Source organism: Furipterus horrens, unplaced genomic scaffold (assembly GCF_987537825.1).
Source record: "Furipterus horrens unplaced genomic scaffold, mFurHor1.1.pri manual_scaffold_4, whole genome shotgun sequence".
Classification (NCBI taxonomy): domain Eukaryota; kingdom Metazoa; phylum Chordata; class Mammalia; order Chiroptera; family Furipteridae; genus Furipterus; species Furipterus horrens.
Window position 1 is genome coordinate 1,882,795 of NW_028327174.1, and position 14,266 is coordinate 1,897,060.

The following is a 14,266-nucleotide window of genomic DNA, read 5'->3' on the forward strand; positions in this document are numbered from 1 at the left end:
GCCCAGGCTGCGCCCCCGCGTCTCCATAGCGATTTTCCCGGCGCGCACCTCCAGGTCGGCTCCCCCAGGGGCAGAACAATACTCTGCTGGGCCAGGGGCGGGGCCGGGCCGGGGGCGGGGAGAGAGCGGGGAGAGGGGGCGCGGGCGAGTGCACCGCCCAGGCAGCGGCCGGCCTCCGGGGTCTGAGCGGAGCCGTGCGACCCATCCCGCTGTGGGAGCGCAGCCCCCGCCCCGCTCCGTGCCCGCCCCCGCTTCCCACGCCACCCGGCTGAGCCCGCGCAGAGCCACCTGGAGCCACCGGGAGCCGCAGCCACTGCAGGTTGATGCGCGGCGCTCTCCCGGGACGCGAGGAGGAGCCATCTTGAAACCAACTTATCAAACTTTCGCAAAGTGCTCTCGAAGTGGAAGCTGCCGGGGAGACCGGGAGCGCGGCCCCCGGTGTCCCCGCCAGGACCCCCGGGGAGGCGGGGCGCGGGCCGCCCCGAGGGTCGGCCTCCGGGCGCGCAGGAGCCGCCCCCCGGCCACGCCGGGTGGATGCGGAGCCGCGCCGGGTGCATGGATTGTGCTCCAGCGCCCGGCTCGGGCTCGGGCTCCGGGCCATGGCGCCGCCGCCGCCGCCGCCCGTGCTGCCCGCGCTGCTACTTCTGGCTGCCGCCGCCGCCGCCGCCGCCCTACCGGCGCTGGGGCTCCGAGCGGCCGCCTGGGAGCTGCGCGTACCCGGCGGGGCCCGCGCCTTCGCCCTCGGTCCCGGCTGGACCTACGCGCTGGACACCGCGCGCACCCCCCGGGTGCTACGAGAACTGCTAGATGTGAGCCACGACGGGCAGCTGGGTGGGCGTCGGCGCGGGCCGGGTGCGGGGCCCCGGGGCTGCGCGCGTCTGGGGGGACGCCCGCTGCCGCTGCAAGTCCGCCTGGCAGCCCGCGGCGCCCCGACGGTGCTGAGCCTCCGTCTGCGGGCGCGCGCGCACGGTCCGGGTTGCGGCGCCCGGCTGAGGCAACGACGGGCTGCAGGCAGCGCGGAGCTGCGCGCGAGGGCTGAGCTCACGGTGCCCGGGCCCGGCGCGGTGCTCTGCTTTCCGGGCCCCGGCGGTGCTGGGGCCCTTCTGCACTCGGCGCTGGCGGCCCTGACCACATTCCCGGCCTGCAGCTGCCCGCTGCACCCCGGACGCCGCTGCCCACGCCGCCCCGTCTGCCTGCCGCCCGGTGGCTCGGCCCGCCTGCGCCTGCTGTGTGCCCTGAGGCGCGCGACCGGCGCCATCCGGGTGGAGCTGGCGTTAGAGGCGGCTGCGGGGACGCCCTCCCCGACAAGCCTGCCCCAGGCCGAGACCAGGGCGCGGGCGGCGAGGCGGGCCCGGCGCGGCGCCAGTGGTAGCACGAGCCCTCAGTTCCCACTGCCCAGCTACCAGGTGTCGGTGCCCGAGAACGAGCCGGCGGGCACCGCGGTCATCGAGCTGCACGCACACGACCCCGACGAGGGCGAGGCGGGGCGCCTGAGCTACCAGATGGAGGCGCTGTTCGATGAGCGCTCCAACGGCTTCTTCTTGGTCGATGCCAGCACGGGCGCGGTGAGCACAGCCCGCCCCCTGGACCGCGAGACCAAGGACACGCACGTGCTCAAGGTCAGTGCCGTGGATCACGGCTCGCCGCGCCGCTCGGCCGCCACCTACCTCACCGTCACCGTCAGTGACACCAACGACCACGGGCCGGTGTTTGAGCAGGCCGAGTACCGTGAGCGCGTGCGCGAGAACCTGGAGGTGGGCTACGAGGTGCTGACCATCCGCGCCACCGACGGCGACGCGCCCTCCAACGCCAACATGCGCTACCGCCTGCTGGAGGGCGCGCGTGGCGTCTTCGAGATCGATGCGCGCTCGGGCGTGGTGCGCACCAGAGCGGCGGTGGACCGCGAGGAGGAAGCCGAGTACCAGCTGCTGGTGGAGGCCAACGACCAGGGCCGAAACCCGGGTCCGCTCAGTGCCACGGCCACCGTGCGCATCGTGGTGGAGGACGAAAACGACAACTACCCCCAGTTCAGCGAGAAGCGCTATGTGGTCCAGGTGCCCGAGGATGTGGCGGTCAACACGCCCGTGCTGCGCGTGCAGGCCACCGACCGGGACCAGGGCCAGAACGCGGCCATACACTACAGCATCGTCAGCGGGAACCTGAAGGGGCAGTTCTACCTGCATTCGCTGAGCGGGAGCCTGGACGTGATCAACCCGCTGGACTTCGAGGCCATCCGGGAGTACACGCTGCGCATCAAGGCGCAGGACGCCGGCCGGCCCCCGCTCATCAATTCCTCGGGGCTGGTCTCGGTGCAGGTGCTGGACGTGAATGACAACGCCCCCATCTTTGTGAGCAGCCCCTTCCAGGCGGCCGTGCTGGAGAACGTGCCTCTGGGCCACTCTGTGCTGCACATTCAGGCGGTGGACGCAGACGCGGGGGAGAACGCGCGTCTTCGCTATCGCCTGGTGGACACGGCCTCGGCCTCCGGGGGCGGCGCTGGGGCTCAGGACCCTGCCTCGGCCGCCGACTTCCCTTTCCAGATCCACAACAGCTCGGGCTGGATCACCGTGTGCGCGGAGCTGGACCGCGAGGACGTGGAGCACTACAGCTTCGGGGTGGAGGCGGTGGACCACGGCTCGCCGCCCATGAGCTCCTCCGCCAGCGTGTCCATCACGGTGCTGGACGTAAATGACAACGACCCGGTGTTCACGCAACCCACCTACGAGCTGCGCCTGAATGAGGACGCGGCGGTGGGGAGCAGCGTGCTGACCCTGCGCGCCCGTGACCGCGATGCCAACAGCGTGATCACCTACCAGCTCACGGGCGGCAACACCCGCAACCGCTTCGCGCTCAGCAGCCAGAGCGGCGGCGGACTCATCACGCTGGCGCTGCCGCTGGACTACAAGCAGGAGCGGCAGTACGTGCTGGCGGTGACCGCGTCGGATGGCACGCGCTCGCACACCGCGCAGGTCTTCATCAACGTGACCGACGCCAACACCCACCGGCCGGTCTTCCAGAGCTCCCACTATACAGTGAGCGTCAGTGAGGACCGGCCCGTGGGCACCTCCATCGCCACCATCAGCGCCACTGACGAGGACACGGGCGAGAACGCACGCATCACGTACGTGCTGGAGGACCCGGTGCCGCAGTTCCGCATTGACCCTGACAGCGGGACGGTCTACACCATGACGGAGCTGGACTACGAGGATCAGGCTGCCTACACGCTGGCGATCACCGCCCGAGACAACGGCATCCCTCAAAAGTCTGACACCACCTCCCTGGAGATCCTGATCCTCGATGCCAATGACAACGCACCCCGGTTCCTGCGGGACTTCTACCAGGGCTCCGTCTTCGAGGATGCGCCGCCGTCCACCAGCGTCCTCCAGGTCTCTGCCACCGATCGGGACTCAGGCCCCAATGGTCGCCTGCTCTACACCTTCCAGGGTGGGGACGATGGCGATGGGGACTTCTACATTGAGCCCACGTCAGGCGTGATCCGCACCCAGCGCCGGCTGGACCGGGAGAACGTGGCCGTGTACAACCTTCGGGTGGTGGCTGTGGACCGGGGGAGCCCAGCGCCCCTAAGTGCCTTCGTGGGAATCCAGGTGACCGTCTTGGACATTAACGACAACCCCCCAGTGTTTGAGAGGGACGAGCTGGAGCTGCTGGTAGAGGAGAACAGTCCCGTGGGGTCCGTGGTGGCGAGGATTCGTGCCAACGACCCCGATGAAGGCCCCAACGCCCAGATCATGTATCAGATCGTGGAGGGCAACGTGCCCGAGGTCTTCCAGCTGGACCTGCTGAGCGGAGACCTGCGTGCCCTGGTCGAGCTGGACTTCGAGATCCAGCGGGAGTACGTGCTGGTGGTGCAGGCCACGTCAGCCCCCCTGGTGAGCCGGGCCACTGTGCGCGTCCGCCTCCTAGACCAGAACGACAACCCGCCCGTGCTGCCGGACTTCCAGATCCTCTTCAACAACTACGTCACCAATAAGTCCAACAGCTTCCCCACCGGCGTGATTGGCCGCATCCCGGCCCACGACCCCGACCTCTCCGACAGCCTCAACTACACCTTCCTGCAGGGCAACGAGCTGCAGCTGCTGCTCCTGGACTCGGCCACGGGGGAGCTGCAGCTCAGCCGCGACCTGGACAACAACCGGCCGCTGGAGGCGCTCATGGAGGTGTCCGTTTCCGGTGAGTGGCCCTTGGGGCTCCTGCTGAGCCTCCTGGGGAGCTGCAGGGACCTGCCAGGCGCCTGCCCAGCGTGCCAGCGCGCATTCGGGCTGGGCCCGGGCAACACTTTGTGGATTTGTGGCCTCTGGTTGGATGCTGGGCGCAGGAAGGAGGGGGCTCCCCACCCCTGCCAACCGAGTGGGAGGGACACGGCCCTGCTTCCCTCAGCATTTTTCCTGGGAGCAGGCCTGGGCTTCTTCAAGTTCAAGACCAGGGCTTCTTGGCACTTTCCTCAGCCGGCCGTGTCTGCCGAGTTGCGCTATTAAAACCTGGTCTCCGGGGTTTTCTGAGTCATCTGGTCTGCTTGGTGGTGCTTTGCAGTCAGCCACACACCTGTCTGGAAAGATCAAAGGTCACTGCCCGTCCCATGTGCCAATTAGTTCACGGGTGGGACCGTTGGAAATTGCTGGATGGGTCCCTGAGTCACCCCATAATATAGCAGAGTCAGTCCCCTTGGTGTCTCTTTTCTGTCTCCTCCAGATAATGACAATCGGGCTCTGTGTGCTCTGTGTGGGAGCGCTTTGAAAAGCGTAGCCACTTTTGATCTTGGTTTCTGCGCTAGACTCGGGCTCCTCGTTTGGGTGTTACTTAGAGGCCTGCCCAGGTCTCTGGTGGAGCCAGTGTGGGAGCCCAGCTAGGGCTCGGGGTGAGCAGAGGAGGGAGGAAGTCTCGCCTTGGCCGGCCTAGTGCTTGGCAGCAAAGAGTTGTTCCCGTGTGCCAGATGGGGCCTGTGGGGCTGGGGAGAGGGAGACAGAGTGGGTGTAGGATTGGGGAGACGTGGGAGAGAAGGATTTGGCGGGGCGGGGGCTGGGGAACAATAAGGGACCCCTAGCAACTCCTCAGGGGGTCCATCTGTGGACAGGTGACCTTAATTATCACCAAGAAAGGCTCAGATCCGTGGGTCGAGTCAATGTTTCAGAGGAATTGTTTGAACAGTAAATTATTAGGTTACGCTATTACCGTGGGAGCCCTGGAAGAATTAAAAAATTTGTTTTATGACTTGCTTTGCCTCCACAGTTGGCTGTAGTTCTTTATATACTAAGGGTGGTGAGCAAACAGGTTCTGGTTGTTTGCTTATAAGATCTGGAACTTACGGTCCCATTCTGAAGTGATGTAATACTGCACCACAGACTTTGGCTGTCCAGTCTCTCTGCAGGTGGCTATTTTAGGTTCTGCAAGGTTGTGAATACGTGTAGAGAGTACGGAAGAGTCCCTCAGGGAGAAGTGTTAACTGAGATTATGGCTATTCTGAGCAGCGACACACATTTTTTTAACACGTCTCTTTCCTAAATTCCATTTGCGTTTTGCTATTGTTTTATCTGCTAGATAAAGTGGAGCGGGAACTTCAGCCTCTATAAACACGACTTGGCAGTATCGCAGGGTGCTGATTTTGTAGGGGATTGGTGCTTGAGTGGGAACGGGTGCGCGCCGGGATCAGGGATGTTTTGTGTCTGGAGCATCAGGAATGTGGGCCCCCCTGTGTTGGCCGGATAACAGGATTTAGGGTGGATTTTGTTCAAAAGAAGTTAGTGACTGAGGGCCGCCTCGCCTACCTGGTGGGTCCACAGTCTGGACCACGGTCAGAGGTGGGCTGGGGAATCCATGTGCTTTGCGAGAACAATTGTCCCAGTGATCCAGTTCTGGGCTCTGAGTCCTTTGTGACACAGCCTGGTTGAACCAGGCACTGGGGGCTCCTGTGTGGACCCCCCAGGTAACAATGCTGCCTGCACCACCACACGTACACCTGCTGGACCTCAGAGTGCGACTTGACCAGGGCACGCAGGTCCCCACTCAGCAGGTCCCGCTGGAAGACCTTGGGCATGTGACCTTTTACTGGGTAGCATGCAGTTTTCTGTAACCTGTATTGACACTGTCACTTAACATCCTGGTTACTGGGAGGTCGAGTGGCGTTGGCCTGCTGCCTATTTTACCGATGAAGAAACCGAGGCTCAGACATGTTAGCTAACCTTCTCGGGGCCACACGGCCAGGGAGCAGGAATGCCGGGTATTGAACCATGATCCAGACCAAGCAAGCCCACTCCGCACCCGAGACAAGAGTTTTTGAGAAATCAGTGGCCAAGCTGAATTGTGACCGTGGTGCATCCTTCCTCGGGTTTAAAGTAGGCAGCTGTGGGCGCTCCGTGGCACCCTCAGACCATTTGACTCGGATTTCACGCCCTGAGGAAGCAAACCACCATAAACTGTAGCATCTGTAATTCCAGCAGTAAAGGGCTGTGCAGAGAGACAACAAAGCAGAGAGCATCCCTTGAAATGAACCGGAGTCGATTCTTAAGGTTTTATTGGGGAGCGGCGGAGGGCTGTTGTTTCCCACTCCTACACACCGCTCTCAGGGAAGGGTTATTGGCTTCCCCGGTTACAGCCGTGCCCTAAAGCCGCGAATGCCCTGGTGCCGCCCTGGGGGTGCTGCCCGGCGCAGCCCAGATTGGGGGGTTGAGCTCCTTGCCAGGAAGGGCTGCCAGCCTCCAGCGAGGCGCCTGCTGGGAAGGTGCCTCTGGGGGCGGTGCCCCTGGGGTTGTTGTCTCTGGGGGCGGTGCCCAGGGGGCGGGGCCTCTGGAGGGGCGGAGCCTCTGGCGGAGGCGCCCTTGAGACCTGTGCCCCTGGGGGCGGGGCCTATGGGGGCGGGGCCTCTGGAGGGGCGGAGTCTGAGTCTCCGGGGTGGTACCCCTGGGGTCGGTGTCCCTGGGGGCGGAGCCTCTGTGGCTGGTGCCGGGGACAGAGGTGGATTCCGTTCCTCCTGGGGGGCTTCAGCAGCTATTTCTACTGTGAATGGATGGTGTTTATGGTTTTATGTAGCGTAACAAGGACAAAACAGTATTTGAAAAATTTTTTGAATTCTGAATATAGTCAAATTCAAATAGCTGCCATTTTGGGGTAACATCCAGCCACACACGATGTTTCTTTTCCATGGGATGGTTTTGAATGACATTTAACATTGTGTGGTCGGGGCTTTTTCTTATGAGTGTTTAGAAAAGCTATACGTGGATTTTTACAGGCACTTGGCTAATCACCCAGTGGGACAATGACCGTAGAATGCTGTCTGCAGCCATGCTAGACGCTGGTGTTCTGCTAACAGTGACCTTTTTAATCCGACTTGAACATGTGTGTGCCTGTGGGTTTGAAGCCTTAAGCCGTGCGTTGCAGAACATGACATCGGGCAGAAAATGGCCCTGTGCTGGTGGGTGTGGTGGACCCGTGGACGTGGGGAAGGTAGCACTGGCGGGGAAAGAATGATTGGTGGGTACGTCGTTCAGACATGTCAGAAAACACCGAAATGGTGAAGGAGGCTTGACTCACCTTTGTGCCGTTTGCTTTGGTGGGGAGAATGTGGTGCGATGTCGCCCAGGCTTGATAAAGTTTTAGAAAGGATTTGCCTAGTTAAATAGAGGATATCGTAGGGACTTTTCAGTGGATGATTGCAAACAAGGAGATAGGAGAAGGTCGTGGTGCCCGGCACTCACCGGGCACGCCGCGTTTTATTTGCTTCTGACTCTCCTGGCTTGAACCACTGCAGTTCTGAGCTGGGCTCTCCTGGGACAGAGTCAGGTGCTTTGGGCAGGGAGTTAACCATCTCAGGGCTTCCATGACTCTGGGGATAGTCTCTTCCTAACATACTTTAGAAACAAAGGAGTGTTGTTGAGCGCCTACTGTGTGCCAGGCCTACTGTGTGTGAGTCCCCAGCAGTTGGGTGGGGACTGAAAATGGATAAATGCGTCCCTGGCAGGGGGAACCTGGGAGGCTGGCTGGAGGGCCTGGGAGGGGTTAGAAGAGCTGGGGCCAAGATTGGGGTGGTGGCTGAGCGGCTGAGGGGAACAGCGCTCCAGGCAGTGAGCAGGGAGGGGAGGGCCTGGCTGGGCTCAGGTCGGGGAGGGGGTTGTGGAAGTGATGTGAGGCTGATCTCGGACACCTCCGCCTGCTGGGATCTCCCCCAGGCGCTGCCTGTCGAGCACATGCGCTCTCCTACAGCAGCCTTGTGGGAGGGGGGGTGTAGTCTTCATCGCCGCGTCCACCTTGTCCAGGAGCAAACCAGGGTACCCCGGGCGCTGGGGCTGCAGCCTGGGGCGGGGCTGTGCTTTCCAGGGCAAAGGACTCTGGCAACGTGAGAATACAGGCAAGGGAGGTGTGTCCCCAGCCCAGGGGCCTTGCGGGGGGTCGACTTTGGGGAAGACCTGTTGTGGACCCTGCGCAGCTGGGGCACCTTTGAGGTTGTCATAGAGATGGCCAGATGTGCAGGTCTGGGGTCACGGCCCAAGGTGGGCCGCCCGGGGCCGGGGTTGGCAGAGACGATGGTCGGGGCTGGGGCTGGCCGGCGACCTGTCGACAGATGCGGGAGGCCACAGTGCAGGGGTGAGTGCGACGAGGGTGGGCCCAAGCACAGCCTCCAGGAGCTGTGGGCCGAGTGTTCTGTCGGGGGGGGAAAGGACCTGCGTGAGGGCTGGGGCAGAGGCAGCCCCAGGCCCTGGGACCCCGGGTGCTGGGGAAGTGAGGGTCCGGAAGGGCTCACCAGTGGCAGTTGGGGAGCCTGAGAACAGAGATGTGAAGCCTCTTGGGGGCCTTAGTGAGAACCAGAGTGGTGGGGGGCTTGGGAGCGCCCTGGAGGAGCGGGGGGCAGGGTCGCTGGGGGCGAGTGAGGTTTGGAGGGGCTGAGGAGCGGGCCTGGTGATGTGCACAGCCATCCCAGCCCGTCCTCGGCTCTCCCTGCCTGTGCAGGTGTGCGCCTCATGGGCACGGGCACCTTTCGGAGTCCCTGGGCGTGGGAGACAAGTCTCAGTGGTCACCGTGAGTCTGTGAGGCCATGCTGAGTGTGGACGGGGCTGCAGGATGGGGGTGGGGACAGTAACAACTGCTTCCTGTTGAGTCACAGGACTGTGACGGAGGAGCAGGAGGGCCAGGGGCCCATGGGCAGGGGCCAAGGCCAGCAGCTGCCTGGTGACCTCAGGCCTCCATCTGGCCTCACCCACCAACTAGGGTGACTATTTTTAAAAATCCAGGAAAAGTCGCAGACACCTGAGCCCCTTGGTGGAGGGTGGGTGCTGGGAAAGTGACGTGTTATTGGTGACGCCGGACCTGCGTGCGGGACCTGGCGCCACCGCTGAAGGCCCTCTTTGGTCGGGGCTGCGCACACACCTGCCTGTGTTGACGCCCGCGAGCCGAGGCCTGTGAGGAGCCGGCAGGTGGGCCGGTGGGTGCCAGGCCTTGGCTGAAGCGTCCGAGCCTGGGGCGTGGCGTGTGGCACGGGGCCACCGCCGCCACCCTGCCAGCACTCCGAGGCAAGCAGGGTAGATTTTATCGCATGGGGCGGAGCGTGTGGAAAATATTCCTATGTTTGGCGTGATTTCTTTCAGCTCACAGCCTTGGGGGAAATAGTTTTCTGGTTTTTTTTTCTTGTCTTGGAACGTGAACGTGTAGTTCCTACGAAGGTGCTAGAATTAAATTCCTGGGCACGGGTGTGGGGAGGGCAGTCCACAGCCCTCCTGCTTTCTGCGTGTGTGTCCGGGACCGGGGACCAGGTGACCTGAGGAGATGCAGGGCGGTCGGGGGCCTGGCTTTAGAGGTCCAGGGAATGACCCTGTATTTGTGGGGGGTGGTGGGGAGCACCCTCTGCTGTCCCCTGTGGGCCTGGCACGTCGGAGGTGCTCAGCCAGTACTTGTGGGTTATTTATGGAACGAGCTGAAAGGGTCCTGGGCGGGGCTCACCGGTGGAGGCCACAGGAGGCTCCGCTGTCCTCACGCGGGGACCAGAGGGCGGTCAGGGGGGACGGATCGCCTCCGGCCGCCCTGTCAGCCTGCCTGTGTGTTGCTGGGGCGCTCGGCCCTTGGTGAAAGGGATGGGCAATTTTCAGGGGAACTCCAGTGGCCAAACTCCCAGACTTTCGCTTCAGGTTAGAGCTCGTGGACCGCTGGGGGATCAGCTCCCCTTTTTGTGTGTGAGCACCCCCTGACTCAGGAGGGCCCAGCGCTACATCCGTTGTCTCCATCCCTCTGGGGGGGTCTGTCCTGATGTCCTGGACACAGCCATGGGTTCTTTCTCAAACACACAGACGCACACAGACACACATGAACGTGCGCGCGCGCACACGCACAGACACATGCTTATGCACACGTGCACACAGACACATGTGCGGCAACGACCTGAAGGTGCGTTGTGGAGCGTGGTCGTTCCTTCCCGTCACCCTTTCTGGTTGCACCAGGGAGCTGGTTGGGGACACAGGCTTCCTCAGTGCTGGGGTCTCAGTCCGGGGCTGGAAAGGGTCCGGGGCTCTGGGCGCCCCGTGGAAGGAGCGTCCTGCAGGCTCGGCCAGTGCCAAGCATCGTGACGTCCGCAGGCAAAGTGTCGGGCCCGGCTTGGTGTCCGCTTTCCCGTGAACTTGTCCGTGGGGCACCGTCAGTGCAGGGGGGCGGAGGGGAGCAGGTTCCCCCTGCGTGGGTGTCCTTCTCCCACGACTCTGTAGGCATCGCGGGGACCTGAGATGGGAGACGATGCTGCCCTCTGCGCCCTCCGTGTGGAAGGTGCTGCAGGAGGGACAGGCACCTGAACGCCCCAGGCCGGTGCACCGTCCGCAAGGCCAGCGCCCTGTCAGGCCTGGCTCATACTGGGCCCCGAGTTGATGGGGCGGGTTTGCTCTGTTGGGTGTTTGGATTGTTACTGACCCCCCCCCCCCCCCACGCACACACAGTGGTCACGCTGTGTGGAAGGCTCCTGTCTGGGGACTCCGAGATGGCCGTGGAGTGCTGCTGTAACAGGGGCCAACACACCTGGCCCCGGGGAGGGGCGACCTGCCAGGTTTCCCAGGCCTCAGCCCCCGCCTGCCTTCCCCACCAGGCACTCCCGGCCTGATCCTGGCGGGCCCGCCCTCGGAGGAGGCCGCATGGCGTTCCTCACGTCTGCTGGTGGCACGGCCTGGGGGTGCTTGTGGGGAGGGGGCAGGCCCCAGCTTGGGTGGCTGAGGAGTCCGGGTGACGGCAGGGGCTGTGAGGTTAGGTGGTCAGATGTGGGGGTGATGTTGGGGTGATCTCCAACCACCCCACGTGCTGGGAGCCCTGCAGGTGCTGCCTGTCTGAGCATGTGCGCCGTCCTACCGCTGTCTCGTGGGAGCAGCCTCCGTCCCTGCGTCCGCGTCGCCCAGGAGCAAGCCAGGGCACCCCCGGCGCTGGGGCTGCAGCCTGGGACTGCAGCCTGGGACAGGGCCGTGCTTCCCAGGTTTAGACGAGATGCAGGGGACCCTGGGGCCCGGCCCACCCATCCTCCGTCTGCATTTCTGTACGAGTGTGGAAACCCCAGGTCCCTCCATGCCTAGTGCCAGCTCTGAGGGGCGGGGAGTGTCAGGCACCCCTGAGCCCCTGTCCTCCCTGGTGGAGGCCGTCCCTGCCGCCTGGTCATGTCCTCTGCTCCCCTCTGCACCCCTCTGCTCCCCGGGGCTTCGCAGACAGGTGGACAGTGGCAACCTCTGCAGACCTGGGTGGGCTGCTGTGGAAGAGCCTGGCCTCAGAGCCAGACGGGGCACAGGCTGGTCACGTAGGAACGCTGTCACCACACTGCCCTGGTCTGTGTGTCTCCATTCCCTGACTCATGCTGGGGTCTTAGAGGACCCCCTGTCACAGGCAGAGACTGAGGCTGGAGAGCTCATGGGGGCGCACAGAGCCAGGCTCGGACCCTGGTGCTGAGCACTCTAACCAGTGTGTGACGCCCCCTCAGTCCCGCTGTCAGCCGATGGCTAATCCCAGCAGCACCCAGGGCACAGGGCTGGATTCCGGAGACAGGAGCTCCGCGTGGGTGACCACACTGCCCAGAACAGGAGGACTGCGGGGCCGTGTGCATGGGGGCACCCAGCTTCCCCGCCTCACCCCTCCTGGGGCGCAGGGCGGCCGTGCTGCAGGATGGGGCGGAGTGGCCCCGGTGGGCTGTCCCCGAGGCTCTGCAGGGTCTCCCGTGGAGGAGCTGTGCTGTAGGAAGCAGGAATGCAGGGTCCGTGTGCACCAGTTACAGGAAGGGACCGGGTGGGGGGCCGGCAGACTCTGGGGCAGGCCCACACTGAGCGGCTGGCTGACATTCCCAGCCCCTGGGTGGGCCTGGGAGCCACCTGCCTGCCTTCCCTCCACTCCTCCGCCTTCCCTCCCTCCCTCTTTTGCCCCTCCATGAATCCATCAATCATTGCCAGTTCTGTATCTTTTAAAAAAAATATTTTTAGGATTTTTAAGAAAAGATTTTATTTTTGTTTTTAGAGAGGAAGGGAGGGAGAGAAGCATCAATGTACTAGAGATACATTGGTCAGTTGTTTTTCACATGCCCCCAACTGGGGGCCTGGCCCGCAACCCAGGCAGGTGCCCGGACCGGGAATCGAACCTGTGACCTGCCAGTTCTCAGGCTGACGTTCAGTCCCCCCGAGCCACACCAGCTGGGGCTCTTTTCAGGATTTTTGTAAATGTCTAATCTAAATGATACTTGGTTAAGGTAAACAACCAACTAATTCAAATAAAATCACATGCTCTGTTAGCATTTGGAGATAAGAACTCTCTCCCAGGGCAATAAACGTTTATCAGCGTGGTGATTGTTGAAGGATGGGCTTCACAGCGTGAACTGGCGTCTGCGATCGTTGGAGAGTCTGCCACGCGCGGCCTCGGCCCCAGCAGCTGCCTCCTGCCGCGCTGCGGTGCAGCTGTGCTGCGGCTGTGGTGGCGCAGAGACCGTGAGCGTGCGCTGGCGATGCAGCCTGCTCGCGCCCTCTTGTGCCCGGGGCCGACGCCGGGCAGGGTGGCCCCCTCGGGGCCTCAGCTTCCCCGTTCAAATGAAGGGGTGCGCCAGTTATGGCCGAGGACCCCTCCCCAGCCCTGCCCTGTCCGTTCTGTTGGTTGAGGAGCAGAAAAGCAGAAAGCCAGCCGGGGGTTCTGGCTGTAGCTTGGGAAGCCTCTTTCTCACCATGACCATAGCAGGTGCTGAGAAATTATCTTATGGAAAAGCTGCTGCAAAATGTTCGCAAATTATATGTCTGACAAGGGATTGATACCTAGAATATGTAAAGACTGCCCACAACTCAACAACAGGAGAGCAAGCAACCCAGTTAAAAAGGCGGGCACAGGACTCGAATAGACCCTTCTCCCACGAGGCCCTTACAGAGGGCCAGCGAGGCCGTGAAATGATACCGTCACGAATCAAAGGGGAAGTGCCCATCAGAGCCACAGTGAGATGCCAGCTCCCACCTTCGGGGTGTCTGTTATCAAAACGAATCAGGAGGCAGTGAAGGTGGACCGGGGTGTGGAGGACCCAGCGGGAAGGGACATGGTGCAGCCGCCGAGAAAACAGGGCGGTGCTTCCTCAAACAGTTTAAACCTAGAATTAGCACAGGGCCCAGAAATCCCGCGTCGGGGTTGTGCACACCTACAAGAAGGAGCAGCAGGTCACACGTGGATGTTTGCACACCCATGTCCGCAGCAGCACAGTTCCCAGCGGCCAGGAGGCGGGGGCTGCCCGGCGTCCATCGCTGGGTGAACAGGGGAGCATGTCCCTGCGGTGGCATGTTACTCAGCCCCAAAAGGGAAGGAAGCCCTGGCACCTGCCACAACACGGGAGGGCCGTGGGGACATTGTGCCCAGTGACTTAGCCGGTCACAGCGGGACAAGCGTTGTGGGATCGTGGGAGGTCCCCAGAGCCCTGGGATTCAGCATGACAGGCAGTAGAACGGGGGTCACCAGGGGCCGGGGAGGGGGAAGGGGGAGTTTGCGTTTAACAGGGACACAGTCCCCGTTTTCCAAGATGAAAAGCGTCCTGGCGGTGGGCAGTGGTGAGGGCCGCCCAGCAGTGAATGTGGCTGAACTGGACACTTGAAAATGACAGTGTTAAAGCTGATTCATATTTACTACAATAAAAAATGGTAATGAAATGAAACCCTCCCGACCCCTCAGTGCTGGATGCGGGGCAGAGGCGCCTCTGCCGCGAGCTGTCAGGGGCCCTTTTCCCACCAAGACTGAGCGGCAGAGCCCAGCTCGCTTTTGTCCCGCCCTGGGTCACTGAGGTCATCCG

General features: G+C 62.8%; 1 protein-coding gene across 1 annotated transcript in view; it reads left to right on the forward strand.

Moving 5' to 3' along the window:
• The first annotated feature begins 245 nt into the window (after nt 1–245).
• CELSR1 (cadherin EGF LAG seven-pass G-type receptor 1) overlaps nt 246–14,266 on the forward strand; it is a 112,719-nt gene continuing 98,698 nt past the window's right edge. The window contains exon 1 of the mRNA XM_090272255.1: nt 246–4,191. Coding sequence (XP_090128381.1) covers nt 600–4,191 — 3,592 coding nt within the window. The 5' untranslated portion in view covers nt 246–599. The remainder of the gene's footprint in view (nt 4,192–14,266) is intronic.